The sequence below is a fragment of the Gavialis gangeticus genome, unplaced genomic scaffold (genome assembly GCF_001723915.1).
Source record: "Gavialis gangeticus isolate Ggan-Ray unplaced genomic scaffold, GavGan_comp1, whole genome shotgun sequence".
NCBI lineage: Eukaryota > Metazoa > Chordata > Crocodylia > Gavialidae > Gavialis > Gavialis gangeticus.
This window is the reverse complement of record NW_017729031.1, coordinates 49331808-49343553: the sequence shown is the minus strand read 5'-3', so window position 1 is coordinate 49343553 and position 11746 is coordinate 49331808. Positions and strand designations below refer to the sequence as shown.

The 11746-nt window shown below is 41.3% G+C and overlaps 1 protein-coding gene across 6 annotated transcripts in view; it reads left to right on the top strand.

Annotated features, from left to right (window-relative positions):
- The window catches only part of LOC109301517 (sodium channel protein type 1 subunit alpha), a 231210-nt gene that overhangs the window by 109723 nt on the left and 109741 nt on the right, over window positions 1–11746 (top strand). For 4 of the 6 annotated variants that reach the window (XM_019522724.1, XM_019522722.1, XM_019522725.1 and 1 more), the window contains 5 exons: window positions 5489–5552; window positions 7221–7362; window positions 7542–7748; window positions 8425–8730; window positions 9479–9859. In XM_019522724.1, coding sequence (XP_019378269.1) covers window positions 5489–5552; window positions 7221–7362; window positions 7542–7748; window positions 8425–8730; window positions 9479–9859 — 1100 coding nt within the window. The remainder of the gene's footprint in view (window positions 1–5488; window positions 5553–7220; window positions 7363–7541; window positions 7749–8424; window positions 8731–9478; window positions 9860–11746) is intronic. The other 2 variants (XM_019522727.1, XM_019522728.1) reach the window with 1 other exon arrangement.

Here is an 11746-nt window from a genome sequence, read left to right as displayed (position 1 = left end):
GGAGTCAGATGTCTGGCAGGTTGTAGTGTGTCATAATTCTAATGTCTATATTGAGTCCATGAGTTTCTGTTCCTAGGAGGTTGATGAAGCGCAGTTCATAGGCTCGTCTATGAAAAGAGGTTCATAAATTCCCTTTGAGGATCAGGACTGAGAGATTGGAGACAGGTGTTCTTGTCTTTGATAGGTTTTCAGTGTGCGTTCATTCTGGTGGGTAGTTGTTGCTTGGTATCTCCTATGTATTTTCCATCTGGGCACTTGGTGCCTTGATGGAGTATGTATTGTATTGTGAAGAAAACTCCATACTGGAGATATTATTGGTAGGTTTGGCATGCCTTACCATGGCATGGCCTGGATCCATTTGGTGTGTTTTGGGCTGCAGGAAGTTGGCGTCTGGTGATGAGGTTAGCAAGATTCAGTGCTAGGGGGTTTGAATTTAGCGAGATTCAGTGCTAGGAGATTTAGCAAGGGGGCTTGAATTTATAAACCACTTTTCACAGACAAGCCTATGAACTGCACTTCATCAACCTCCTAGGTACAGAAAGTCATGGACTCAATATAGACCCTGGAATTCTGACACATTACAACCTGCCAGACATCTGGCTCCCCAAGTACCTCTCCACTTTTACCTCATTGCTACATCCCCTTCCCCTCCTCCTCCCCCAACCTATCCCTTACCCACTGATGCCTCCATTTTCATTTTCACTGACTTCCTTTCTTGCTTGCATTGCATTCCAGCCTATGGCTTCTTTACTTTTCCTTCTATCCAGGAACAGCACACACACCAACTGCAGGTGTTTCCTTAGCCTGACAAAGGGTTTATCAACCCAAAAGCTTGCTAAGATATATTTCTCCAACTATTCAGTTGGTTTACTAAAAGATACCAGACTCACCCAAAGAACCTTGTCTGCCAGTGACATGTCCTTAGACCAACACCCCTAGCACCTGTCCCTGGTCAGCTGACAGGAAGAAGGCAGAGCCCTGCACATGTCTAAGCTGCAGGGCTGGGGCTGGCATGGAGACTTTTCTGGAAGCTGCTGGCAAAGGACCTCCTGCAGGAAAGGAAAGAAAGACTCTGTGACAGTTTGGCTGCCTGAGATGCTGGTACTACTGTGCTGTTTACTTACCTGTTGTTATGGTTGAAATGGTTTCAATTAAATGAAATGGAACAGTGTTTTGAAACTAAATGAAATGTTGAAATGAGACACTGTCCCTTCAAAATGGTGAAACAAGTTGAAATGAAATAGTGCTTTTTGACAACGGTCTTAGTTAACACCTGTGAAGTAAAGAACAATGGGTCATTCATGGGCCATTAACTTCTTTAGCTGCCTAAATACTAATATCAGAGCTGTACCACAGTGCCCTGCCCCTGCCTCTCTGCATCCATGCTGGTGACTTTAGTGGCCAGTGGGCCAGGGGGTGGATGGGAGGACAGTATTCTGGATTCACTTTGTCTCATATGGTCATCCTTGCTCTAGATGACTCATCACATTTATTTCAAAGTTGGATGGTGTTTTGAGAACAAGTCTTGGAATTACAGGAAAGAAGAAATAGTCTCATGATTCAGGCAATTGATTATCACTCTCGGGAACTGGGGGTCTATCCATCTACCACAAAATTCCCCATATGATGTTAGTGTAGTTGCTTAACCCAAACTTTTTATAAATGGTCATCTTCTGGATGGCTAACTTGAGACACTGTGGTCTGATTTTCAGAGCTGCTGTAACTTTAATGAATGGAAGCTGTGCTTTGAACTCTGGAAAAGTATGTCCTAGTTGTAAGGTGTGGCTGGCCAGTTGGGGGTGCTCCTGCACTGAGCCACCCACCTCACTGCACCCAACCACTTTCCAGGGTCCGAGTGCTTCCCTAGGGGCGCCTCCTGTTTAGCTGACCCCCTTCCTGGAGCACACCCGCTAGCCTGGGAGTAGTGCTGCCGCCACCACCCAGGATCTTGCTTGATCCTGGCACTGTACCCCCAAGGAAAAACAGGTCTAGTAGTCCTTGAGGGTACTCAACCCACTGCAAGAACTTGGGGTCCTTCCCTCAGTTTGAAGCATAAATTGTGGTCTCCCTTAGCTGAACCAAGGGGACCCCAAGGCATAATCTAGACCCACTCTCAATAAGTCTCCCATGCTAGGTACAAAGGAGAACTTTATTGGTTACAAGGAGTAGGTTTGGAATAGGATACAGGGTAGAGCAATATCAGAGAAATTCCATAGAGCAAACTGGCATGGCTGGGTAGTCTTTGATCATGCATCTGCATTACTGCAAGCTATATATTTAGTTAGATCTTGGGTAGCTTACTCACAAGTATCATCCAGTGGCAGGTGGAGATTCCCTCTGGAGGCAGGCAGTTCATTGATCATGGGTTTCAAGAGAGAGAGCACATTTCAGATGGTCCAGCTCTTCTCTCTCTGAGTTTCCATCATAGCTACTGCCCCCACTCCTTCCTGTGCAGTCCTTAACTTATATAGCCCTTCTGACCTCATTTACCTGGTCCAATGGAGACCAGCACCTGTTGGCTGCCAGCCAACCAATTTGAAGTGCATCACTGGTTGCTGGGCACTAGCAGGGTCTTTAGCCCCCTCCCAGTCAGGTTGGCATTGCTTAGAACAATAGGGAGTGTAAGCCCCTCACCTACGTATGTGATGACAGTCACGTAGGCAGAAGAAACAGATTTCCCCCCTCCCTCAGGAATGTATCCAACTCAGGTTACCTAAGGAGATGGGATGTCTGCCCTCTGCAGGGCCCATGTTAACCAAATTGTCACAGAGCAGTTTTTTGGGGAGAGACAGAGGTGGCAATCTGCCACATAAGAAAACTGGAAATGCAAAATTAATGGATACTTTTGACCTTGCTTCACCATATTTCAGTTTCTGTCTGTTTGCATGTGAAATATATATATAAGTTGATATTTTAATATTTTTAAAATAATGTAATGTAACATTAAAGTCACAACTTTGAATAATTAGAAGCAATAACAAATGAAGGCTGTTGTAGTCACTTCGTCCATGCTGGAAAAACAGGACACAACTTAACTAAAGTTTTCTCATGTAAACATTTCAATGAGAGTCACATAAATATATCTTAAAGCTTTCCTATAAGTAATCTTACTGAATGTTGTGTTCCCAAGTTACGTTAAAGGGTTTGAAAATAATACATTTTGTCAATTCCTTTGTTCTATGTTATTTGTTTAATCCCATCAACACTGGGTCAGAAGTAAGTCTGAAGAGTTAAAATGTGAGGGGTTTTTTTGGTTTTTTTAAAGACTCCAACCTAAAAACACTGTTTTAGAATTAGTTTGACTGTATGGTATTTAAACATAGGTTCAGTATTGTTTAATTTTATGTGCATCTTGTCATTGATCAGTTCTGTATTTTAAACACAGAATTTAAACATAATTTCTAAACTCTGTTCCAAGATGGATGTATATAGGTATCTAGTGTAAATTTTTGGTATCTGTAAGAACATAAAACTGCCTTAAAATATAAAATACATGCAACTATTATATGTACAAACTAGATAGAGAGACAATTTTTGTGGATATTGCCTACTTAGTGGCTTTGTTGAAAAATGGTCTCAGTCCAGTTTTATCCATTTCAATATAATTCCAATTTAGTCAGGTTTTGTCAGAGCTATACATCTGAGTCTCTTAAAACAGAATACTTCCCACTATGACTGAATGGGATTTGTGTCAACATCAGTATCCTCCCATCTAATAACAAAAAAACAGAAGGGGAGAGTATGATACAGGGAGCAGTGCGGTCATTGTATGCATCTTCAGGTCAAAAAACCTGTAATGTTTTCAATTTGATTAGGATGAGTCAGTGTTGGAGCCAAAATGTAATTTTGTTACAGCCTTCTGAGTTGACAGTAGTTTTTTTAATGTTAAGAAAACATTTTACAGAACATAATTCTTTAAAAGGTCAACTTTAACAAGTGTCGCTTCAAACCTACATTGAAATAAATTCAACATTTAGGATTACAATCCTTCACAACAAATGTCTAATACAGTGCAGTAGCACCTTATTATGAACTGAAGGTCTGATCCATGCTCCCCACTTAGTTTTGCTTTCTCTGGTATTATCAGAGGGCACTACATTTTGGTATACATCAGTCACACTATACACTATGTATTTTTGCTGCAGAATTATCATGGATTCTTACCTGTGGCTTGTCCCTAGTCCCTCTGTTATCCAGAAACAAAAACCTTTTGTCTAATTGTAATGGTGCTTTTAAGCCAGAGTAGCTAGCACTGATGTGGTGTGGGATAGGACTATAAGACTGAGATGGGGCATTCTGATCCACTGTATCTAGTTCTCCGAATTTGCTGGCAGCCAATAAACCAAAGATTCCTAAAAATCATCCTATCTAATCCTTTATACATCCCAACCATAAAGAGAACACCGAAAGCACCCTAGATTTTGCCCTGCATAAAAAACAGGGGAGATGAGAGTAACCTGTCACTCCAAAGCAGAAAACTGGTCAGTATGAGCTCAGAGAATTCCAAGAGGACCACGATTCGCACAACAGAGAAAAGCAAAAATAGTCCTTTTGGGCTTAGTAGTTTTGGTTTTGCTCAAATTGTTATCTTTGCAGTGAGGTTCCAGGCTGAATCAATTGATGCCTTCCCACAATTCCCCTAATTTGCCCAGAAGGATAACAAGTTCTTTCATAATTTACTGGGAAAGAATATACTATAGCACAGCTTCTTCTACTGCAATACAAAGAAACCTGGGATGGGGCTTGTCCCATTAATTCCTAACCCATAGTTTTTGCCAATAGTAACAATTATTTCTAGGTGCAAAATGGAGGTTTTGGTAATGCTAGTCAGAAAATTTGGCATATTAAATCAAGCCATTCAAATCTTTTAAAATAGGATATGGTCTATTTAGAAAAGTATGTAAATACAAAATAAAATTTTACAACACATGGTATATTCCAAAAGCAAAGCATACAATTTATCCAGCTGTAGCCTCATTTTATAGAATTCATGGTACATGTTGGTATAGTGACAGTAGGAATTAGGGATGTCACTGTTCAAATCATATTGTCATTTCTTTAACATTGTTTCTACTAAAGGAAAAAAAAATCTTGCTTAAAGTTGGTTTCAGAAAATAATTCTAACATTTTTATGTCAAGATTATTTATTTTATAAACCTCTTGTAGATTATTTTACTAAAATATATTATCTTGAAATTTTGGGACACAATCATGTAATGCTCAGGCAGTTGTTCTTACTTCTGGAAAGCATCCCATTGATTTTGGAAAGGTAAAATCATGCCAATCAACAGCAACAAAAAAAACTATCAGATACCATAACATTTTTCTACGCAACTTTTCAAGTTGACTTGGTAGGGCAACTTGTCTAAGCTTAAGATTGTTTCTCTTCAACTTTGTTTAAGTGAGTATGGTGTATAAAGGTGGAAGATATATTTAGTAATTTAGAATGACTAAATCTTATTGCTTTTACATTTATTTTTCTAAACAGGACATTTTTACTTTCTGGAAGGGCAGAATGATGCTCTGCTTTGTGGAAATAGCTCAGATGCTGGGTAAGGACATATTTCATTACGGTTTATTGTCCATCATGGAAACAGGCTTTATCATCTTCAAATACCGAATATACCCAGTTCTAAGACAAGGTTATTTCCTCCCATTTACCATGGAGGGAAACCCTCTTGTCTTAGAATCAAATACGAGGGCCAGGGGTGGGGGAAAGCAGGAGGCTACTATGGCTTGGCTTGGGCTCCATCCCCTACCCAGGGTCAGGGCCATAGCCACACCTACTGCCTGCCCCACCCTATCACCTTGACATCCCACCATCTTCCCTCTGTAGCCTCTTCCCCCACCCCCTTCCCCTTCTTCACATGACCTCTGCTGCTGTTCCTCCCCCTCTTACTCTTGCTATGTGCTGGCAGGCTCCATCCACACTGCAGTAAAGGGGTACTGCAGCCAGAGGCACAGCTGCTATGGAGGCTGGGCTAGGGCTTTGCTCAGTGCACCAGGCTAAAACAAGGATGCCTCAGGCCTGCCAACACAGAGCAAACTTTAGGAGGTGAAAATGGGGAGCAGCAGAGGCTAGGTGGGAAGGGAAAGCTGGGGAAGCAGAGACTGGGGGGAAAGGGGAAGTAGAGGCAAAGAGGGGAGAGGGCCCTGAGACTTCATGGAGCAGAGGTGGCAGGGAGACAGCCATAAGCAGGGGGCAAGTTGCTTGACCTCCCCACACCACCTGCCATGTTCACTGCTTGCCACCCTGCAGTGGTGGAGGGGATGAATTAAAGATGACCTTCCAACGATTAGGTTGTCTACATGGAAAAATACAAGAAATGTATATATTTTCCGCATATAGTGTCTAATTATTTGGGGCTGGGGGGTATCTTGATTTCTAGGTCAGCTTTGATTCAGGTAAATATGGTATATAGCATTAAGGAATTTGAGTGACCAGCCATTTCACACTTTTCCACTTTAGAGATGTTATTAGGATTTGATACAAGATATTTGAACTTGGACTTGAGTTCCTGGTAACATCTAGGCATCTGGTCAAGACAGTGTTGTCTCTGTTAAACACTAATTAAAAAATATTAGTATTTACCTAATTCCTGGCTGGTTAAGATATACCATTTTTTACTCTATTCCAAGATGAAGTTTTCCCCCCCATTTAATATGTCTTAGAATCAAGTATGAGGTGGTGGGGAGGCAGGCAGCCCTGTGGCTCTAGCTCCAGACCTGACATGGGGTCAGAACCAGAACCACAGCTTCTGCCTATTCCTTCCCCCCCCAGCCTCTGTCCTCCCAGTTCTTCCCCACTGCAGCCTCACCCCCACCATCTCTGTCCCCCCACCACCATGCAGGCTTTGCCTCCTCACCCCATTCCAGCACCACAGGCTCCATCTCTGCTTCAGCCTGGGGCATGGAGCACATGCTGGCTCAGGGGAGGCAGAGGGTGGTGACGGGGTTGAGGGGGAATTGGAAGGAAAAGGGGGCTGGGGAGCCTGAGGCAGCAGAGGGCCAGAGACAGTGGGGAGATGGGCACAAAGGGGCAGGCAGCAGAAGAGAGTAAGTGGTAGGGGGACAGGTGGCAGGAGACCACTTCCCCCACATCCCTTTTTTTTAATGCTAGATTGACCTGTGACTGTTTCATAATCCTTAACTTCTGTCAGTAGGTGACATGGACTGATCCTGGAATAATTATAAAATATCTTATTCCTCTCTCTGTGTAGTCAGTGCCCAGAAGGATATGTGTGTGTAAAAGCTGGTAGGAATCCCAATTATGGCTACACAAGCTTTGACACCTTCAGCTGGGCATTTTTGTCTCTGTTTCGACTGATGACTCAAGACTTCTGGGAAAACCTTTATCAGCTGGTAAGAACATTTTGTGAAAAAAAAACCCAACAAAGCAAAGTATTTTTATCTTATTGAATTATACAAATGGTCTAAAATAAATTAGACTATTACATCTCATAGAATCATATTCCTGATGTAGAAAGCAGACTGTGCTCACATGGTAATATTAATAAAGCTCTGTTTATTATTACTTCCAGACCCTACGAGCTGCGGGCAAAACATACATGATATTTTTTGTTCTGGTGATTTTCCTGGGCTCTTTCTATTTGATTAACTTGATACTGGCTGTTGTTGCCATGGCCTATGATGAACAGAATCAAGCAACCCAAGAAGAAGCAGAACAGAAAGAGGCTGAATTTCAGCAGATGCTTGAGCAGCTGAAAAAGCAACAAGAAGCAGTTCAGGTATGATTTAATTTTAAGTATTTGTCAATTGATTTTTCCCCCATTTCTTATTGTGATAGTGTATTCACATGAGTTTTCTGTAGATAGGTGACATCTATGAATTTAGAAAGATTTTAGAACTCTAGTTATAGGTATTCTCTCTAATAAATGTGTGGGTCCTTTTGCCTTCAGGAACAGATAGGACAGATGTTTTCCTTGCTGGGAATCAGGACATTCTACTAGGAATAATTTGGACATGTGGTCCAGAAAGAAATCAAAAGAATGTGAATGTTATTTATTATTGTTTGTCTTTATCCCAGGGGCATCTACTGTGTGTAAATTCTGATCTACTCACACAAAACAATATACAATACCTGCCCTGGCGTCCTTACAATCAAAAAAGAGAAACAATACAAAAAGGGTTGGGGGTGAGTGGGGGGTGGGGTGGAATGATCAAAATGTGCAAGCATTTAGACAGAATGCATCTACCATTTTGTTTCTGCCATTGATATCACAAGGAGTAAGGGTACAGAAAAGGGGGAAATAATTTGAGGAGAGGACAGCCACCTAAAAAATCTTAAGAGTTTCCTTCAAAGGCTTCTTCTGCCAGGGGCTGCACTAGAATATTCTCTAGAAGTTAAATTGGCAGTGGTAAAGTTTAGCACATTAGCCAATAGAAATATTTATGGTAATACAGCAGGCAGCAGCGGCGGCAGCAGCAGCATCAGCGGCAGCAGAGTCGAGAGAACCTAGTGCAGAAGGTGGACTAGGAGGACTCTCAGAAAGTTCTTCTGAAGCATCAAAGCTGAGTTCAAAGAGCGCTAAAGAGAGGAGGAATAGAAGAAAGAAAAGGAAGCAGAAAGAGCAATCTGGAGGAGAGGAGAAAGATGAGGATGAATTTCACAAATCTGAATCAGAAGACAGCATCAGAAGGAAAGGTTTCAGATTCTCTATTGAAGGGAACAGACTGACATATGAAAAGAAGTATTCTTCTCCCCACCAGGTATTGTGTAATTCTGTTATCAAGGAAAATATAAATTTGAAGCATCATGATCTATCACAAAACTGCTGCAATATCACAGGCACACCAATGAGATTGTATTGTTTGAAGAATTAAGGCACTGAGCTTTTATTTAAACTTGATTATCTTAATTACAGCTTCCAGTGCTTCAAGAGAAAATTTCCTAACTGTCATGGACATCCCCTTGAAAATATCCAGATAGAATTCATGGCAAAAAACTTTATTAAAGATATTTTAAATCAAATTGTAATATTTGATGGAATCATGATAGAAGTCCATAGGTTGCTTTAAAATAGTATAAAATGATATTGGCTGTTCAATTCTATAGATTTCTTAGAATAATTTCTGTAGAATCCTGTTAGCTTAATTCCTATTAAATGTTATAGAAGAGTTCCATACAGATCCCCATGGATTTTGTTTTTTCTTTGCTGATCCAGGTTTTGTGTAATGGGTAAAATGCTATTTTTTGTGGCTGTCTGTTTTAGTCTTACCTTATAACAAATTATTATCCTGCAGTTGTTCCATACTAAGAATTAGTATGGATTTCAACAAAACGTTGAGTTGTTCAGCACAAGCAATTGTTTTAATAATATTTAATATTCTCATAACATTCTTCTAGATTTATTTTTAAAATCTAGTGTAATGAATATATATGAAAATCTGACTGCTGTTGATGGAAGCACCTGTTAAGGTTTTCCACTAATAATTCTGTTCTATTATTTTCTTGTAGTCTTTATTGAGCATTCGTGGCTCCCTTTTTTCTCCAAGGCGTAATAGCAGAACAAGTCTTTTCAGCTTCAGAGGCCGAGCAAAAGATATAGGATCAGAAAATGACTTTGCTGATGATGAACACAGCACTTTTGAAGACAATGACAGCAGAAGAGATTCTCTTTTTGTGCCACGTAGACCTGGTGAACGACGCAACAGTAACATTAGTCAGGCCAGTAGGTCATCCAGGATGCTGGCGGTGTTTCCAATGAATGGGAAGATGCACAGTACAGTCGATTGCAATGGGGTGGTTTCCCTGGTTGGTGGACCATCTGTTCCTACATCGCCTGTTGGACAACTTCTGCCAGAGGTGATAATAGATAAACCAGCTACTGATGACAATGTAAGGAAGTTTTAAATAGTTCAGGCATGGTGGCCTTTTCTTACTGCACCAGCCAGTGTTTTCTACAGAATGGAATCCCTCAGGAATGATCCCTGGTTGGTCAAGCTGTGAATGCTCCTGCATCTTGTAATATCTTTAATATACTAAAAAAATAAGCATAACACTGAAGAATCTACTTACAAATATTCTTAGAACTAACAAGTAAAAGCATCAAATTAATGTACAAAATATACTTTTCTATTATATACCCATGAAAATATGCTGGAACTCACTTGAGATATTTGATTATGTCAGATAAGATATCTTACAACTAAAAAGGGTATATAATAATGGTACCATATAAATTCAGTCAACATGACACCTCACTGAATGTAGAGAATGTTTTTAGCTTTGTGCCATATCAGTCTTATTGCCATGTTATAACAGTGTAAATACAGCACTATCACACATTTCTAATTTTATATTTCTCCATTTTATGATGCATTCCTATAGTCAGAAAATTTAAGAAGCATTTCATTGAAAGATCACATTTATGCACACACATTCAAACTACAAATGGCTGTGTGCACATATGTGTTGTCATTGTATTTCTATATGGAACTAGGAAAATATTATTAACAAAATATTTGTTTAGCTTATTTTAAGATTGCCCACTTACAGTATCTGGAAATATACTGGCATGGGGAAGCATGACAAAAGTCAGACTTTTTTTATTTATTGCTATTTAAGACTGGATAAAGAGCTTATAATTTTACAAAAAAACAAGACATTAAGTCTAATGTATTAGCAGAAGAACACATGAGCAAGTTGCAAATGTTTTCTACAATAATATGCTATAAAATTATTATTTTGTTTCACTCATTTGTCATTCGGTTGCTGATCCATATGGTACATACAGATGTTTGGGGAGGTTAGACTGAGTTAAAAATGGCCACCTGATCTAACTTAGTTTGCCCAGGTGCAGACCTTATGCTTAAATCCCTAGTTAGATGGATCCAAGTGAAAACTGTACAGAAATTCAGGACAGTTATATAGGTCTAAAAGTGGTTGCCCCAATCTAAGTTAACCCTATTTCTGAGGTAGTCTAAATTAGTTTGGGTTGGCCATTTTTAAACCAATCTGTCCTGAACTTCTGTACAGGTTTCTGGTTGCAGCCCTAGGAATGCACTTTCCCTACCCAAACCCCTGGTGCTATTTTTAGCACCCCCTGGCCTCTCCACCCACTCCCAGATGGACAACCTCCCCCACCAGGGGCCAGCTAGACTCCCTACAGAGCTCACCAAACCCCCCATCCTGCAAGCCACTCTGGGTTCTGGTTTTACTGGTGTTTACCAGTGCCAGGACCTGAGAAAGTAAATCGGGCTGGGGGGATGGGTGGGAGGGATGTGGAGGATGGTTGCCTGGGAGAGGTTGTTCATCTGGGGGGGACAGGGGGTTGGGTAACTAAAAATAGCTCCTAGGACTGGGGGTGGGGGAGAGAACCTTCCATTCCCCCAAGCCCACCAGAAGCTCCCTTGATCATACGAAGCCCTCCTGGACCCCAACAACTCCCCTGCAGACCTCACTTGCCCCCCTGATTCCCTGTATAGACCTTGTTAGCTCCCCAATCTCCCCATTCCCTCCCATGGAACCCACTTGCCCCCCCTAATTTCCTTCTGTGGACTCTTCCTGATCTCCTGAGCCCTCCAATCCCCACCCCCCACAGACCCCACCACCTCCTGATCCTCCTGCAGATCCTGCTTGCCCCTCCATTCCCTTTGAAGATGCCTCCCTAATCCCCCTCATGAACCCCACTACCCCCCAATCTCCCCTATCCTCCCCACAGACCCTACCTGTCCCTGCCCAGGCCCTTTTGTTGCTACTGCTCCATCACCACGATGATTACTT